Raw genomic sequence first — 19,231 nt, 5'->3', positions numbered from 1 at the left:
TTGTTGAATGCAAGGGATACATTTCACTTACTATCTGGATAACTCCTCTCAATATTTAAAATGCTGATCACTCCCTTTTTCTTGAAATGCTTTGCTATGTTTTTATTGCCATGTTCTCTCGTGATTCTCCTACCTTGCTGGAAGCTCTTCCCAGGCTCCTTCCTCCACATCTTAAATGCTACTGTTTCCAGAATTCCTCTTTTCTCTTTTTAGATTCTCTGAGTATTACATCTATACCTAAGACTACCATCTATATGCTAATGACCTCTAAATCCATTTCTCCTAATACACATCTTTTCATTCCAAGCTCCAGATTTTTATATCTGTCTACCTACTTTGCATCTCCATTCGGATGCCCTGGAGTTTTTAGATGCTAGAGGAATACTTATTGTTCTGCAAATATAAGAAATGTAGGGATTAGATGATAAAACAGATCCAGATATAGAAGAAAAGACTTCTCAACTGAGTTATTTTGGGGGCATTTAGAAGGAGAAGGTGAATGGAACATTAACGCACAAATAAAAGGAAAATGTAATAACATCCGGTATTTGTAAAATCAGTGATGGGCAAACCAAGGCCTCCAGGCTGCATGGAGAAATAGTCAAGTTAGTTGAAAAAGGTAAATGTAATAATATAATGTATGGTATTTTGTGGAGAAAAAGGAGGAAAAGTAATAACATTTACTAATCTCTGTTATGAGTCTTATGAACTATAAATTATGCCTGTTTTTTGGGAAGGGGAAATTGAAATGATTTTTTCATGCCTGTATTGAAACAGCTGGATATTACTATAGGAAGAAGACTCCAGAGCCAACATTCTTGCTACTACACCTATGATTTATTATTAGAATTGTGCACTCTTTTTCCAGTAACAGTGGTAGAATTACATTAAGTTAATCCATAATTTTTCCAGGATATGATTAGTGACCAGAAGCAACTAGAAAAGCTGACAGAAATTATAGAACAAACTTTCTCTGAACTAAATGACATATACAAGGATTGAGCTAGGAACCTTGGTTTCACATATGCATCATTCATACCACAGATTTTAAATTAAACTGAAAGCTTAATTCCTCCTCTCTGCCTTTTAAGGATAAACTAAATAAATGACAATTTTTTTTTTTTTTGGAAATTTTTTATTGTTTATTTTCAGAAAATAAAAACACTCCTTAACATGGGAAACTTCACTATAGTACGTTATAAAAAATGCAAATTAGCAACTTTTCTTTCCTAATATTGAGGGACAAGTTTCAAGCATAAAATATTTTACTGAATTTACTTTTTATATATCTATTTTATGAGATAAATTTTGGCCTGAAAAGGTAGTTCAACTGGTCTGTTTAATTTTATATTAGGGAAATGGGGTCGTTTTCTTTTATGTGGTAGTATATTCATGCATAGGGTAGTATATTCATGCTGTAATAAGGTATATAGAATAGTAAAATTATAAAATGAAGAAAAAAGGTTAAGAAATGGAATGACTATTAAATACAACTCCAAGGATTTCTGCAGAAAATTAACAATGCAATATTTTTCCTAAACATTTTTAAAGTACTTAAATATAAATTTAAATCCTCAGATTTACCGTATAGTCCCACATTGTTGCTCCTCCAAATGTAGACAACACAAAGATGATCACTAAAGCTACCTGAATTTCAGTTACATCCACTCTGAAGAGGAAAGATAAAGAACAGATGTTTGTAAATCAAATTCCTAAATATGAAGGTTAATTAACCTTATATTAAAGTCAAAAGATGTAAAAATCTCTATAGGCTTAGTTTATTTTTACCTTTAATCACTGAATTATCAATTAACTACATTGTTAAGTGAAAAAGCCTACAGAACAACAATGCACTTACATATAGGTAAAAAACTTGTATAGCATATATAAAATTGCTAATAACAGTTATCACCGAGATTACAGAAGGCTTTTATCTTGTACTTTACATACTTCTGCAAAGTTTGAATTTTTTAATAACAGTCATGTATTACTCTTGTAATCGGGAAAAATTATGATAATATAAAAACAACCAGATGATTTAAGGCAAATTCTTAAACACTCTCAAGTCAATTTCATTTAAAAAGTAGGGAAAATTCCAACAGTTTTTCTCATTATGTTACTAATAGTCATTATAGTTTTTTTGTTTCCACAGACATTTTCCCCCTATATATAAACATACTTAAAATTCTTTCAAAAACCCACTAAACCAACATCAGTCTCTAATCTGCATCCCCTGAAGCTATCAACTCCTCTCTCCTTGCTCCAAAAACAGGCTGAGAAGTAGTCCACATTTGTAATTTCCTCGTCTCTTCATATTTGCTGCTTAACCCATTATAGTCCAGGTTTTGGCCCCATTCTATTAAAACTGTTTAAGGTAAACAGTGACTTTCAATTTGTTGAATGCAAGGGATACATTTCACTTACTATCTGGATAACTCCTCTCAATATTTAAAATGCTGATCACTCCCTTTTTCTTGAAATGCTTTGCTATGTTTTTATTGCCATGTTCTCTCGTGATTCTCCTACCTTGCTGGAAGCTCTTCCCAGGCTCCTTCCTCCACATCTTAAATGCTACTGTTTCCAGAATTCCTCTTTTCTCTTTTTAGATTCTCTGAGTATTACATCTATACCTAAGACTACCATCTATATGCTAATGACCTCTAAATCCATTTCTCCTAATACACATCTTTTCATTCCAAGCTCCAGATTTTTATATCTGTCTACCTACTTTGCATCTCCATTCGGATGCCCTGGAGTTTTTAGATGCTAGAGGAATACTTATTGTTCTGCAAATATAAGAAATGTAGGGATTAGATGATAAAACAGATCCAGATATAGAAGAAAAGACTTCTCAACTGAGTTATTTTGGGGGCATTTAGAAGGAGAAGGTGAATGGAACATTAACGCACAAATAAAAGGAAAATGTAATAACATCCGGTATTTGTAAAATCAGTGATGGGCAAACCAAGGCCTCCAGGCTGCATGGAGAAATAGTCAAGTTAGTTGAAAAAGGTAAATGTAATAATATAATGTATGGTATTTTGTGGAGAAAAAGGAGGAAAAGTAATAACATTTACTAATCTCTGTTATGAGTCTTATGAACTATAAATTATGCCTGTTTTTTGGGAAGGGGAAATTGAAATGATTTTTTCATGCCTGTATTGAAACAGCTGGATATTACTATAGGAAGAAGACTCCAGAGCCAACATTCTTGCTACTACACCTATGATTTATTATTAGAATTGTGCACTCTTTTTCCAGTAACAGTGGTAGAATTACATTAAGTTAATCCATAATTTTTCCAGGATATGATTAGTGACCAGAAGCAACTAGAAAAGCTGACAGAAATTATAGAACAAACTTTCTCTGAACTAAATGACATATACAAGGATTGAGCTAGGAACCTTGGTTTCACATATGCATCATTCATACCACAGATTTTAAATTAAACTGAAAGCTTAATTCCTCCTCTCTGCCTTTTAAGGATAAACTAAATAAATGACAATTTTTTTTTTTTTTGGAAATTTTTTATTGTTTATTTTTTCTCAGTAATTTTTTTCTTTACAATGAAGAATGTTGGTGTTCATGCATGTATGTTAAATGACAATTCTTGAGTCTGGAAAAAAGAAAGCTGAAAGGATATGGTAAAAAGGGTGGAATCACTAACAAAATCCTTAAATATGTGAAATATGAAGAGCCAGTTGAAGCTTGAAAGATATATTAGACAAATAAAATAATAATCTGTATAACAATTTACAAACTTAGAGAACTCATTAGTGGGTCCAAGATTTTAAAAAGTAAATCCAAAGACATAAAAAATCCAAGAAAGATGGATACTGGGGATATGGTGCAGGTACATTCTCAAACTATTATAGAGAACAATCTACAACAGTGCTCTTCAAAGTGTGGTCTAGGGTTTGTTACAGTCCACAATAAGTATAGAAATTGAGAGTAAGCATTTAGAAACTTTCATCATAGTTTGATAGAGTAATTTTGTATCTCTTGAATTGAATGAAATATTGGGGACTGCATTTTGTAAGTCTGTTTTTTGTTTTTTATGTTTTTAATTGCATGTTATGCAAATCCGTGATGGATTTGGGGGGCGGGCGGGGTAGAAATTAGTTCTTTACCACAAATATGTGGAAAAATGGACATTATACCATATGGAAATTCTAAGGATTTTGAAAGAAGAGAAAATTAGCACCGAGTCTAAATATTCACATGTAAATAACAAAATACCACATAATACAAGTCAACGTTGGACTTGGTTTAGATTTTTTAATTAAACTTTAAGGATTGTTTGCTGTATTGAATTTCATGGGAGCAGACCCTGGATACATGGGAGCAAACATGCTATATATAAGATATGCCTTATCTCACATGGCAAGCATTAATATAGGGACAGATTTTAACTGTAATCCAATAAATTATTTCACTAACTATACTAAGGAAAATACTAATATATCACTGATTAACTTTAAAAAATCCTTAATTAAAACGTGAAAATTATAGTTTGAGATAGTTATTAATGTTTTGTCGTTTAAATTATCTTATTCAAGATAACAAATTCATATTTGTACTAAAATCTACATATTTTCAGGAGATAAAACATATAACAAAATATCTACAAGTAAAATAGAATAGTATTTCTTTTTCTGTTCTATGAAACAGTATAAAACAGTATTTTTATGTTCATAAGAAAAACAGAATAGTATTTAGTAACTCTCTTCCTTCTCTGTTGAATTTTTCTTCATACAATTAGGAGAGGCAATCTGCCATGGACCCTGAGCATCCCTGCACGTTCTTGTGGGGTGTGCTAAGAATCCAAGATCCTGAGCACCCTTTACCCGGGCCATTTCTCAGGGCTGTGTATGCAGTGAGCAACCTTGAAGGATGAGGTTACATCTCCCCGCAAAGAGCAGGCTTGCTTCCACTCACTATAAAAGCAACAGATCCCTCAGTGTTCCTCTCCCATAATGCCACCTATCACATGTGCAGGCATTCATCCAGTCCCACCGCATGACCCCACGGGGCTTGGGAGTGGAGCAAGGGAACCCGGCATGAACCTGGACCTCAGGCTACTGCTTTTGCCCTGAGTTATAAAGGTGTCCTCTGCCTCTGACCCAGGAGTTTTATGTCTTCTCTCAGCATCCATGAAACATTAACCGGCTTGCTTGGTAGCTTGTAAGGGTAAAATCCCAGGCTCTTTATAGTTCATGACACAGAGCACTTACCACTCACTAGCTAATGTGTTATGTGCAGTATTTACTTGTTTAGCTTTATTGTCTGTCTCCCATATTAGAACATAAACTCCAAGGGGGGCAGGGATTTTTGTCTGTTTTGTTTACTCATATTTTGTTTACTCATGTTACCCTAGAACCTAGAACAAGGCCTGGCATATACCAGATGCTTAATAAATATTTGTATGAATACTGCAAAAATATTTATTAAAATTCATTGTAAAAATATTACATCAGTATTCAATAAAATCACTCAAATTATATTGACCTTCCATCCTCAAATTTATTTTAACTCAGTTTCTTCTGTATGCTTATTTCCTTATGAAATCAGTTCCTTATCAGTAACTTACTGATTAATACATGACATATGATTTTCTTTTAGTAAGAGTTACTTTTTAATGTCACTCAAAGTAAACATACAAAAGAAATTAAAGGATATATCATGATAATGCTAACCTTATTACTGAGTACTTCTGTCCTCCAGATTCTGTACTAAGTCCTTTATATACATTATTATTTAATCTTTACAATAACCTTTTAACACAATTATGATTATTCTCATTTTACAGATGAAGAAACTGAAGAAAATGAGGTTAAATAATCTATTTGTGATCAAACAACTGGTATCTTGGAGACAGAATTTGATTCTACCCAATCTGATTCTAGAGCCTATGCTTTTCACTAGTAAACTTAAAACAGGAGCAATAGTAATAAATAACTTACAGGGCTTTGAAAATTGGAAAAAAATTAAACAGCAAAATGTAGTAAGTCTTTTAGTCCAATGAAGCTCTCGTTTGGCATATTTTTCTTCAGTCTTTCAGAACAAGGGAAACCACGTTAAGTAGGCTTAAACCAAGAATACATTCGTAAAACAAATGTCCACAGTAGATTCTGAGATTGGTTGGCCTGGTTTCATATATCTGTATCATTTTTCTGTATTCTAATAACATAAACACCATAAAAATTAAACCTCTCAAAAACTGACAGATTTTCAGGAAATCCGTCCTAGTCAACAATTGATACTGAGTTTGTAAGCATTTCCACAGGCTTGGTTGATGTCCTACGTACAGATCCTTCTTATAGTGTTAAGCTGGACCCAATGTATCCTACTCAATGCTCAATGGCATCTTTACTTTGGTAAGGTGAAAAAATACACAGATTAGGATCTGTGCCATACAGAGTAAGTATTTTACATGGTTGACCCCTGGGCACTGCAGGATCTCCTCCAGTCCCCGACATGCATGGTGCTCAACCATAACAGCCATTTCCCTAATGTTCTGAGTACTTCCTTTCCTCATGCTCCTGCCTAGAATGCTTTTACCCCAATCTGTCTGGCATATTCCATCTGCAAGTGACTCATCTTTGTATGTGCAGTTCTAGGCACACATTAGGCTCTCAGTCAATAGCAAATGAGTATAAAATATACAACTGGGCCAGGAATGTAAACTAATTCATTTCAGAAAGATTTTTAATGAAGTTATAAGCAAGAAAGATAAAGTCTAAATCATTAAGAAACAACAACAATTAACCAGAACATTGCATTTGTCATTAAATAACAACAATTAACCAGAACACTGCATTGTTATATTACTCCAGTTTACCATAGCAAGTTCACCATATTAACTAAAATATGTTGGACTTTGCAAAGCTATGTTTCTGTTTTAGCCTATTTTAATCTAGACATAGGTACAGATTCTTAATTTTACATACTTGCCTTGAATTTTTAGCCTGGCTTTTTTGTTTTTTGGCTGCTCGGCTTGCAGGATCTTAGGTCCCTGACCAGGGATTGAACACAGGCCCCAGTAGTGAAAGTGCCGAGTCCTAACCACTGGACCGCCAGGGAATTCCCTAGCCTGGGAATTTGATCCTTGAGTTCTTGACCAGTAGGTAAAGAATCAGCTGAAGACTCACATTTTCCATAAAAGCTTTCCTAAACTAATTCAGCCTACAGCCAGCTTCTCCTTACTTAGGATTTCTTCAGTGCTATGGAAACCTAAAGCAGGTCATTTTTCACATGGTTATGGACTGTATTAGCAGTGTCACAGAAGTATTATCCTATCCCTTTAATACGGTATACTATATAGTTCCTAAAACGGATTTTTTAAAAATGCATTTTGTATCCTTCCACAGTACCTAATACAGTGATAATCCCACAGTACTGAGCAGCAGTCATTAAGAGTGTGGGGTTTGGAGACTTGAGTTTTAACCCTGGCTCTACACTTTTTAGCAGTATAAGGCAGTTAGAGAACCTCTCTGTCTCATTGGTACAGTGGCGGTAATACCCTTACAGGATTAATGTGAGGAATAAATGAGAGAAGTCATGTAAAGCACTGAGTACAATGCCAGAACCATGCAAGTGCTCAAGAGGTGATAGCTGTGACTATTCCCTAATTTAGAGTCAATGTGGAAAACTGCCAAAGGCCTTCACTCTGCTAAACGATCCATAGTTTTGAGCTTCTCTTTTCATTTATCATTATCAGAGATTTTTTTTCAGAGCTACTGTTTTTCCCGTGCAGCAATAAAGTGTGGCTAAAAAGAATCAGTAGACGGGGAAGCCAAAGCTGAGAATGAGCCCATGGCAGACAGCTATTAAAGGATCAGGCAGAGAGGGAGCTGATGGAAGAGGGATAGAGAACAGTTCCTGCCCTGCGCACTATTTCCTGGTGTCTAAGAATGAGGCATCGGGGCAAATATTACAATGTTATCACGTTATCTCACCAACTGTCTACCACAGCTGAGAGTCTCATGATTACTGTTGTTGGTGACTGCTGTAAAGGGGTTATCCTTTTTGGACACACAAAAATTTGACCAAAAAGGACCTTCAGATTCCATATCTCATTATTTTATCACATAAGCCAAATGCTATTTTTTTTTCTTTTTAACATCTTTATTGGAGTATAATTGCTTTACAATGTTGTGTTAGTTTCTGCTTTATAACAAAGTGAATCAGCTATACGTATACATATATCCCCATATCCCCTCCCTCTTGTGTCTCCCTCCCACCCTCCTTATCCCACCCCTCTAGGTGGTCACAAAGCACCGGGCTGATCTCCCTGTGCTATGCGGCTGCTTCCCACTAGCTATCTGTTTTACATTTGGTAGTGTATATATGTCCATGCCACTCTCTCACTTCGTCCCAGCTTACCCTTCCCCGTCCCCGTGTCCTCAAGTCCATTCTCTACATCTGTGTCTTGATTCCTGTCCTGCCCCTAGGTTCGTCAGTACCTTTTTTTTTTTTCGATTCCATATATATGTGTTAGCATACGGTATTTGTTTTTCTCTTTCTGACTTACTTCACTCTGTACAACAGATTCTAGGCCCATCCACCTCACTACAAATAACTCAATTTTGTTTCTTTTTACGGCTAAGTAATATTCCATTGTATATATGTGCCACATCTTTATCCATTCATCTGTCAATGGACACTTAGGTTGCTTCCATGTCCTGGCTATTGTAAGTAGTGCTGCAATGAACATTGTGGTGCCTGACTCTTTTTGAATTATGGTTTTCTCAGGGTATATGCCCAGTAGTGGGATTGCTGGGTTGTATGGTAGTTCTATTTTTAGTTTTTTAAGGAACCATTGTAGTTTTGATTTGCATTTCTTTAATGATTAATGATGTTGAGCATTCTTTCATGTGTTTGTTGGCAATCTGTATATCTTCTTTGGAGAAATGTCTATTTAGGTCTTCTGCCCATTTTTGGATTGGGTTGTTTGTTTCTTTGATATTGAGCTGCATGAGCTGCTTGTATATTTTGGAGATTAATCCTTTGTCAGTTGCTTCGTTTGCAAATATATTCTTCCATTCTGAGGGTTGTCTTTTTGTCTTGTTTATGCTTTCCCTTGCTGTAAATGCTACTTTTTAAAGTACTGCATATCCTTTTTCTATATTATTCAGGTCCCTTATTATTCTCTTTCTCCTGTCTAATGTAAACTTGGATTAGTAAGTTGGAGAAGGGGGAAGAAAATACAATTATCATCAAATATGTAACTATAACATGAAGAATACCTAAAAGATTAAAATTAAGGTGTAGCACTTATGGATGCTTCAATAAGTTAAAAGGTAACTTGAATTCCTGATTGACACTTTGTCCCCCTTACTATGGATAAATGAAGTATGACAGATAGTGAAAATGAATTTGATTATATTTTTAAATGTACAACTTAAAATACATACTTACTTTCCAAACCTCAACACGCCTGAAACATAAGTCTGCCAGTGAGCACAATAAAACATGAACATCCCAATAAAAGAGCAGAAAAACAACCAGTCAGGGTAAGTTCCTAAGCGAACAGCAATTGAAGCTCCAACTGCCATAAAAACTGAAAGAAACAAGAACCATTAAGAATTTAAAATAATTAATTAAATAATTGCCATTGACTGTTTAGAAATACAGAATTTTAAGGTGCATAATCTTGGCATGAAAATAAGGCACACTAAACAAAATAAATTCCTGAACATACTTTTAAAATACACTGTGCAAAACTGCTTCCAACTGTAAACCAAAACAAACCAAACAATTCAGTTTTTAAGCCATCATTAAAAGACAAACAAAAAAAAAACTATAGGAAAAAAACCTCCACTAAAACCTTACCTGTGGAAAGAGAGTCACAACCATGGTCAAAAAGTTCCCCTAAAGGAGAACAAGAATTTGTTCTTCTGGCTTGTTTCCCATCAATAGCATCCAGTGACTGGTAGATGAAGAGTCCTAATGCACATAAAAGGTATGTCCAGTACGGTGCCTAAAAAGAAATGTAAACCATGAAGACTGGTGAGTGACAATAAGCTAGCTTCTGTTTGAAAATAGCTCAACCCAAGCCAAGTGACACATTTTCTTATGTTCGCACTTTACATCACTTCAGTGTGTTACGAGGAACATTTATAACCTTCCTTCTACAGATGAGAATTAAATTGAGAAATGAATTGCTCTAGGTCATCTGGGTAGAGTGTCACAAAAGTCCGTACTGTGAGAAGCCGAAAGTTAAATGACCAAGCAAGAATTAGGACCCTGATTTTGATTCTTAGTCCACAGCTCTTTTAATATAATACTATTCATATATGGCACGGATTTGAAATTATTCAGTAAGTCTCTGCTATGAAAGAAGATCTTAAAGACAAACCACAGACCCTAGCTTCCTTTCATGATGGAGTATCAGGGGCTGGATTTACTCTCCCATCTTGTATAACTAGAAAAGCAAAAAAATAAATAAAACAACCATTTTCAGACACTGCAGGCAGTGCAGCACTGTGATCCCTGACAGAAGGGAAACAAATGACTTGAGCCCTGTGACTGCTCCAGCTTAGTGCCTATAGGCAGTCTCCAGGCCACAGTACAGGAGTGGGGAACCGGAACAGTGGCCAGCAATGCTGCTGTGATGAGGAGAAACGCAGCAGAGTTCAGGAAGGTCAAGGCAGCTTGACCTTCAGAATCTGTGGGGCAGAGCACTGGAGAGGAGAGGGGCACAAACTGTGGAGATCTAGTCTTTGGCTGAGAAGTGACCTGTGCCTAATGAGACAAAACTACTAACCAAGGCCAGGGAAAGAACCACTGGACAGTGCAAGGCCACACAATTCTTGAAGCCCACACAAAGCTGGGAATGGTTTATGTTCCCACCAGGCACAGCATGTAAGACCATGTAATACTTAGGGCACTGGGTAGAGTTCTCAGAAGTGTATTGCCTTAGCAGTGGGCATTAATTAGCCCTAGACCAAAGGCCCTAACAGATGTAAAATCTACCCTCAAAAGGATCTGACTGATTCCAGGTAACTTAACTAAAGCCAACACAAAGTACGACATCTTAAAGGAATACCCCACCATACCTAGTACCCCAAAATGTAAAATTCACAATGTTTGGCATCCAACAAAAATTACTAGTCATTCAAAGAAGTGGGAAAATATGCTCTACAACTAGGAGTAAAATCAGTCAATAGAATCAGACCCAGGAATGACAGAGATAGTGAAATCTGCAGATGAGGACATTAAAAGTTCTTATAAATATGCCTCATATGTTCAAGAAGGTGGAGGAAAACATGAAAGACTACAGTGAAACCTCTAGAAATGGAGAATACAATATTTCAATGTAAAATATACTAGATGAGATTAACAGCATATTAGTGCAGAAGAAAAGATCAGTGAACTTGCAGAGTACGGATAGAAACTACCCAAAATCATGCACAGAAATAAAAAGACTAAAAATAATTGAACTGGGCATCAGTGACCTGTGAGACAACAGTGGTCTAACATATATGTAATTGAAATCTCAGAAGGAGAGAAGAAAGAGGGTTGGACATGAAACATATAAGAAAAAAGGATGGCTGGAAATTTCCAAATATGATAAAAATCTATAAACTTACATATCCAGGAAGCTCAACAAACCCCAAGCAGAATAAATTTGTTTTTTTTAAAAAAAAAAACCCACCAAGGCACATCATAATCAAATCACTGAAGACCAGTGATAAAGAGAAAATCATTAAAGAAGGCAGAGGAAAAAGACACATTACATACAGAAGCATAGATAATAATGGCAGAGGAAAGAGTAAACTTGAAGGTAGATCAATAGAAATGATGCAATTTAAACAAGAGAGAGAAAAAGATTTTAAAATGACCATTCTTTTCTTTCAGCACTTTATAAATGTACTCTACTTCCTCAGGGACCTGTGTGATGATAGCAATGGTCAACCCAGAATTCTATGTCTCAGAGAGGAAGTACAGCAAAATTGTTGACTAGGGTTTTAAAGTTAGATCTGTGTTTGAGTTCTTGGCTCTGTTATTTAGTAGCCAAGTGACCCTGGGAAAGTCATTTAAACCCTCTAAACTTTGGTTGCCTCATTTGTAAGATGTGAATAATACTTGCAGTTGTATCTGATGAAAAAAATTCTTAGATGGCTCTTTACGCAGAGCCTGGCACATAGTAAGTGCTCAATAAGGTTAGCTATTGTAGGGAGTTCCCTGGTGGCCTAGTGGTTAGGATTTTGGGCTTTCACTGCTGTGGCCCAGGTTCAATCCCTAGTTGGGGAACTGAGATCCTGTAAGCTGTGCACAGTGGCCAAAAAAAAAAAAAAAAGTTAGCTATTGTCATTAAATTGTGTTTTGCATATTTTTAGTGGCAAATATAGTTTTAAAAATATCAATGTATGTATGGTCTATGTGGTAATCCTGCAAATACCAATCAACCTGCTACCTCATTCTTCAATCTAAGTAAGTAGAAGTTTACTTTGAACTTCAATAAACATTTCATCATTTGTTAATATTACATACCCAGTATTAATGACTACACTATTAATTGCTTTAAAAGACTTATGAAGGGCTTCCCTGGTGGCACAGTAGTTAAGCATCGCCTGCCTATGCAGGGGACATGGGTTCGAGCCCTGGTCCAGGAAGATCCCACATGCCGCGGAGCCACTAAGCCCGTGTGCCACAGCTACTGAGCTTGCCCTCTAGAGCCCACGAACCACAACTACTGAGCCCATGCACCACAACTACTGAAGCCCGCACGCCTAGAGCCCGTGCTCCGCAACAAGAGAAGCCACCGCAGTGAGAGGCCCGCACACCGCAACGACGCCCGCTGCAACTAGAGAAAGCCTGCGCACAGCAACGAAGACCCAACACAGCCAAAAATAAATAAATAAATAATATATTTTAAAAATGCATTATTGTATTTGATACAGCAATCCACAGAGACAAGGCGGACAAGGCATTATCATGTTCTTTGCATTACAGATAAAAGAGAAACTTAGGGAGGGGTGATAAAGTTCCACTGAGAAGAGCAGCTAGACCAGGTCTAGGAATCAAACCCAGGTTTTCTGACCTGCCCTATGGTAGATCTATCAGATCGGTCGTGCTGCAGGCTACACAGACTGGATGCAGCTTCCCACCTGGATTCTTACCTATTCTTTCAAACCTGCTGAGAAGCACTTTCCTGCCCCCACAATACCATTCCAGGTGCAGTGAACCTGACGGGTGGGAAAGCGCTGCAGCTGAGAGAGACTTCTTTCCTCTTAAGCCCAGAAAGGCATACCAGTCCGCCAGCTGCTCATTCGCTACCTTTCCAGTCTTCCCAAGGCCACAGGAGCTGGACCTATCTTCTCTTTACTCTGTTGTCATCACCTCCATTCCTACCTGGGAGCTATGAAACAGTCTGCAAATTTTCAACTTCTTTTCTCACCTGTTATCTCTGCAAAACAGGCCCCAGCCGGGAGATCCACTTGCCAGGAGCAGCATGCCCTTTCCTTCCAGGAGTCTGCTTAACGTGGGTGTCACTACAGAAGACACTCTGGGTGGAAGCAGGATCTACAGAGCCACCCCAACTCAATTCTAGTTTTCATGTCAACTTATTTTTAAAAATTGTAAATGTAAGCGTGGGAAAATCAGGTGTGGATTACAGAGTCTTAAGCAATATATCAGAATACTTCTGCAGAAGGAGACTATATAAAAAGTGGAACTTCTCCAGATCATATTAGATTCTTAATATTTAAAGTTCTTAATTGTATAATTTTTATAATATCTACTGTATCCTTTAAGATCAGAATTTTATACTACATAATAGAAACCTTTCCAGGTCAAGCATAAAGATCTACATCATTCTTTTACATGACTGCATGGTATTCAATTATGTGGCTATATCACAATTTAAGTAATAACTCATTAATGATGAATCTTACATGACTGTGTGAAAGATTATTATATAAGTTTATTCTAGAAAACAAAATAATTACTAAGAATCAATCATAAGCCCTAGTCATTAAAAAAAACCACTAATACATTTAAATTGCTTTTCAGTTACATCACTGAAAAAGAACTGTATAAAACTAAGTACTTGGGATATTTTACTTTTTCCAGTTACTTGAAATAAAGGATTAGAGAAACCAGAGATTTGAACCAGACCGTATGGCAATTGTTCTTGTTCAAAATAACTCTGGATCAGAGAGAACACTCATATATAGATCAATTATTTATCCTGGGTATTATACCCCTTTTTACACGTGTTTGAATGAGCACACACATCAGGAAAAGGACGAAAAGACTTAGAAAGTGATCAATGAACACAATTTCTTTTTTTATTAATGAATTTATTTATATTCTTTTGGCTGCATTGGGTCTTCGTTGCTGCGCGCGGGCTTTCTCTAGTTGCGGCGAGCGGGGGCTACTCTTTGTTGTGGTGCGCGGGCTTCTCATTGAGGTGGCTTCTCATTGCAGAGCAAGGGCTCTAGGCGCCCAGGCTTCAGTAGTTGTGGCTTGCGGGCTCTAGAGCGCAGCCTCAGTAGTTGTGGCGCACGGGCTTAGTTGCTCCGCGGCATGTGGGATCTTCCTGGACCAGGGCTCGAACCTGTGTCCCCTGCGTTGGCAGGCGGGTACTTAACCACTGCGCCACCAGGGAAGTCCCAGTGAACACATTTCTGCTCACTGGACAAATTTTACTTACAGCTCAGACCTTAGAATACTGGATTTTGGGGAATACATTCTTAGGTTTTCTGTAAATGAAGATGCTAGACTAGGTAGTCTCTTAAGGCCCCATCTTTAATATGGAACTAGAATCCTCTCAAGAGTAGGAGGTATGTTCTCTGTTTTTAAAATCTGCTGTTTATACCAGGAGAGCTAAATAACTAGATGATTAAAATCAACTGATCAGGTTAATAGGTTACCTGGTAACCTATCAGGTAAAATGGTTTCCAAAAGGAAGAATACATGTCCTGGGTTTTTCTTGCAGAGTGGTTAGGAGTGTAGACTCTGCATTCCACCTGCACCTGATCCTTGAGTGAGCTGGATGAGCTACTTAACCTCTCAGTGCCTTAGTTTCCCTTTTTGAAAAATGGGAATAATCATTGTTCCTATCTCACTGTGAAAATTAAATGAATTATTACATGTCAAGGGCTTAGAAAAGTGCCTGGCATATGGGAAGAGCTCAGTATATTTTAGTTATTATTTCTGATACTATATAAGATAATTTTAGGTGATTCATAGATAAACTTTTCATTTTAATACTTATGTCTTTAATGTATTTTGGAAAATATTAATTTAAAAATTACCTAGCATAGCTATCAAATCTATGATTGTAGATATTAAGGCTTCGAGTCTAAGTCTTTAAAAAAGAGTAGATTTAAAGTTGATGTAAAGAAAAACAGTAAATAAAAAACAGCATAGGTAATACACAAAAGCAAAAATCTTCCTCAATTAAAATTTAGGAAATACTGAAACTATACAATGCCTATTTATATGAATTTTCATACTTAAAAAGTGTCTCTGCTTTAAATAGCTTTGGATATAAGTTGATACAGATGCAAAAGGTATTACATAATCAGTAACGACTGGGTCAGCTTGTAACAGGGAGATTTCAATTATCCAAACATCAATTGACTTCTCTCTCCATAAAAATTAGAAACTGCATTTCTAAGAGGTAGGAAGAAAGAAAATCAGAAGACAGGTCAGGCATATGTGAAAAAATGTAATGCTGGTATGGCATTAGAAGGTGGACTTTGTACCCAGTCGAGTGATTCTAGTGATTTTTAAGCGAAACTCGTGGAATTTTAATAGGCTGCTAATCTGACACGGCTCTAACCTGTATTATGTGCCTGTGACACAGCTGAACCTGTGGCCAGGGGCACTTTCTTGTTTACAGAAGGAGGGTTCCTGTTGGAACCGAGGCTGGGGAGGCTCCAGAGGCTTGGTGGTCACAAAGGGTAGGGTCATTCTCAGTCCTGCCCAGCAGGAAGACCCTAGCCACTTACTGCTTCACCACGAGCTTTGGCTTCAGCTCGGGTGCAGGCCAGCATTTGAGAGGAGCACACCCATCTTCAGGAAATGAGGCGGGTTACAAGCTGGGGGAGGAAACCAGGCAGGGCATGAACACCAGGCAACCTGCACCTCAGGGCTGGAGGGGCTTTCTCAGGACATTAGAAATCTTTACTTTGAAAGGCATTCTTCTTTCTTTGTAAATTTCCTGTGAACAGTTGTATTCTTTTTAAAGACCTCTTTTAGTACTTACTAGAATCCTTGTTGAAAATGCCAGCCTCTCACTGGGCCAAGGGAAATAGGCAGGGAGAGGGGAATGAAGAGAATCCCCTGGGCAGATCTATCATCATCAACTGTGCTGGGTGCTTTCACATCTGTTCTGCTCTTTAACTTCACAGAAACCAAGTGGTCAGACCCTCGCCCAGGTCAAACCCACCAGGAGTGGGATTTAAAGCTCCTTCTATACACCACAATGCCATGTTTTATCCACACTTGAACCAGAATTCTAAAGGAGAAGCAGCTTGTTTCTTGGGAACCAAGTATAGGAAAGCCACAGGAATCAAAGGGACGACGCCCAAAGCAAAGCTACTTCTACATTACCTGCAGAAGCTCCTTCTAGACAGGGCTGGATTTAGGGTGAGGCAAGCAAGGCACCGTGGCTGCAGAATTTAAGGCGGCATTTACTACTCTCAGGGTCGTGCACATGCCTGCTTGCCTCACTCTACTCTGTGCCCTGCTTCTAGAACATTCACCTCCTGCAAGTTATTTTGCTTTAGTAAGAGAGGCCACTCTCTTACAAGAATCCTGCCTTAATAAGCGATGCCTGTTAAGTTATTGAACTGGTTAAAAAAAAATAGAGGGAAATAGGTGATTTTAAAAAAAGAGGAAATATTCTAGATTTCAAAGAAAACAAACCTATAAAAGAATTTGACTAGGTTATTGCCTTTTCGTATTATTCCCCCAACAAATAACTCTTTCCTTTATAGTCCAAAATCCAATCGAATCTGAATTATTTAGACAGGGAATAAACCATTTCTTAAGGTCATTCTGATTTCCACAGATACACTTGCTTTTCGATTCAACTTTCTATCGTCATGAAGAAAAGAAATTATTCAATGCCCTTTGACCCACCCTAGGCTGGGCACCTATCTCCTACAAACACTCTCTTAACAGACACTGACATGGATTTATATATATAGATCAAAAGGGCAGAGCAACAATTAGAGAAAGAAGAACAAAAAACCCCAAAGTTAGCAGAAGGAAAGAAATCATAAAGATCAGCGCAGAAATAAATGAAAAAGAAATGAAGGAAACAATAGAAAAAATCAATAAAACTAAAAGCTGGTTCTTTGAGAAGATAAATAAAACTGATAAACCATTAGCCAGACTCATCAAGAACAAAAGGGAGAAGACTCAAATCAACAGAATTAGAAATGAAAAAGAAGTAACAACTGACACTGCAGAAATACAAAGGATCATGAGAGATGACTACAAGCAACTATATGCGAATAAAATAAACAACCTGGAAGAAATGGACAAATTCTTAGAAAAGCACAACCTTCTAAGAATGAACCAAGAAGAAATAGAAAATATAAACAGACCCATCACAAGCACTGAAATTGAAACTGTGATGAAAAATCTTCTAACAAACAAAAGCCCAGGACCAGAGGGATTCACAGGCAAATTCTATCAAACATTTAGAGGAGAGCTAACACCCGTCCTTCTCAAACTTTTCCAATATATAGCAAAGGGAGAAACACTCCCAAACTCATTCTACGAGGCCACCGTCACCCTGATACCAAAACCAGACAAAGATGTCACAAAAAAGGAAAACTACAGGCCAATATCACTGATGAACATAGATGCAAAAATCCTCAACAAAATACTATCAAACAGAATCCAACAGCACATTACAAGGATCATACACCATGATCAAGTGGGGTTTATCCCAGGAATGCAAGGATTCTTCAATACACGCAAATCAATGAATGTGCTACACCATATTAACCAACTGAAGGATAAAAACCAGATGATCATCTCAATAGATGCAGAAAAAGCTTTAGACAAAATTCAACACCCATTTATGATAAAAATTCTCCAGAAAGTAGGCATAGAGAGAACTTACCTTAACATAATAAAGGCCATATATGACAAACCCACAGCCAACATCGTTCTCAATGGTGAAAAACTGAAACCATTTCCACTAAAATCAGGAACAAGAAAAGGTTACCCAGTCTCACCACTATTATTCAACATAGTTTTGGAAGTTTTAGCCACAGCAATCAGAGAAGAAAAAGAAATAAAAGGAATCCAAACTGGAAAAGAAGAAGTAAAACTGTCACTGTTTGCAGATGACATGATACTATGCACAGAGAATCCTAAAGATGCTACCAGAAAACTACTAGAGCTAATCAATGAATTTGGTAAAGTAGCAGGATACAAAATTAATGCACAGATACCTCTTGCATTCCTATACACTAACGATTAAAAATCTGAAAGAGAAATTAAGGAAACACTCCCATTTACCAATGCAACAAAAAGAATAAAATACCTAGGAGTAAACCTACATAAGGGGACAAAAGACCTGTATGCAGAAAACTATAAGATACTGATGAAAGAAATTAAAGATGATACAAACAGATGGAGAGATATACCATGTTCTTGGATCGGAAGAATCAACATTGTGAAAATGACTATACTACCCAAAGCAATCTACAGAGTCAATTCAACTACCACTGACATTTTTCACAGAACTAGAACAAAACTAGAACAAAAAATTTCGCAATTTGTATGGAAACACAAAAGACCCCGAATAGCCAAAGCAATCTTGAGAAAGAAAAATGGAGTTAGAGGAATCAGGCTCCCTGACTTTAGACTATACTACAAAGCTACAGTAATCAGATAGTATGGTACTGGCACAAAAACAGAAATATAGATCACTGGAACAGGATAGAAAGCCCAGAGATAAACCCACACACATATGGTCACCCTTTCTTTGATAAAGGAGGCAAGAATATACATGGAGAAAAGACAGCCTCTTCAATAAGCGGTACTGGGAAAACTGGACAGCTACATGTAAAAGAATGAAATTAGAACACTCCCTAACACCATACACAAAAATAAACTCGAAATGGATTAAAGACCTAAATGTAAGACCAGACACTAAAACTCTTAGAGGAAAACATAAGCAGAGCACTCTATGACATAAATCACAGCCAGATCCTTTTTGACCCACCTCCTAGAGAAATGGAAATAAAAACAA

The 19,231-nt window shown here is 37.0% G+C and overlaps 1 protein-coding gene across 1 annotated transcript in view; it reads right to left on the bottom strand.

The window, feature by feature from the left end:
* The window catches only part of CHPT1 (choline phosphotransferase 1), a 36,640-nt gene that overhangs the window by 12,137 nt on the left and 5,272 nt on the right, over positions 1-19,231 (bottom strand). Inside the window, exons 2-4 of the mRNA XM_024127379.3 lie at positions 9,835-9,982; positions 9,421-9,562; positions 1,585-1,669 (exon numbers count right to left, since the gene is read on the bottom strand). Coding sequence (XP_023983147.1) covers positions 1,585-1,669; positions 9,421-9,562; positions 9,835-9,982 — 375 coding nt within the window. The remainder of the gene's footprint in view (positions 1-1,584; positions 1,670-9,420; positions 9,563-9,834; positions 9,983-19,231) is intronic.

The sequence above is a fragment of the Physeter macrocephalus genome, chromosome 6, assembly GCF_002837175.3.
Source record: "Physeter macrocephalus isolate SW-GA chromosome 6, ASM283717v5, whole genome shotgun sequence".
Taxonomy (NCBI): Eukaryota; Metazoa; Chordata; class Mammalia; order Artiodactyla; family Physeteridae; genus Physeter; species Physeter macrocephalus.
Note: the sequence above shows the minus strand (reverse complement) of the source record. Positions and strands in the feature narration are given on the sequence as shown.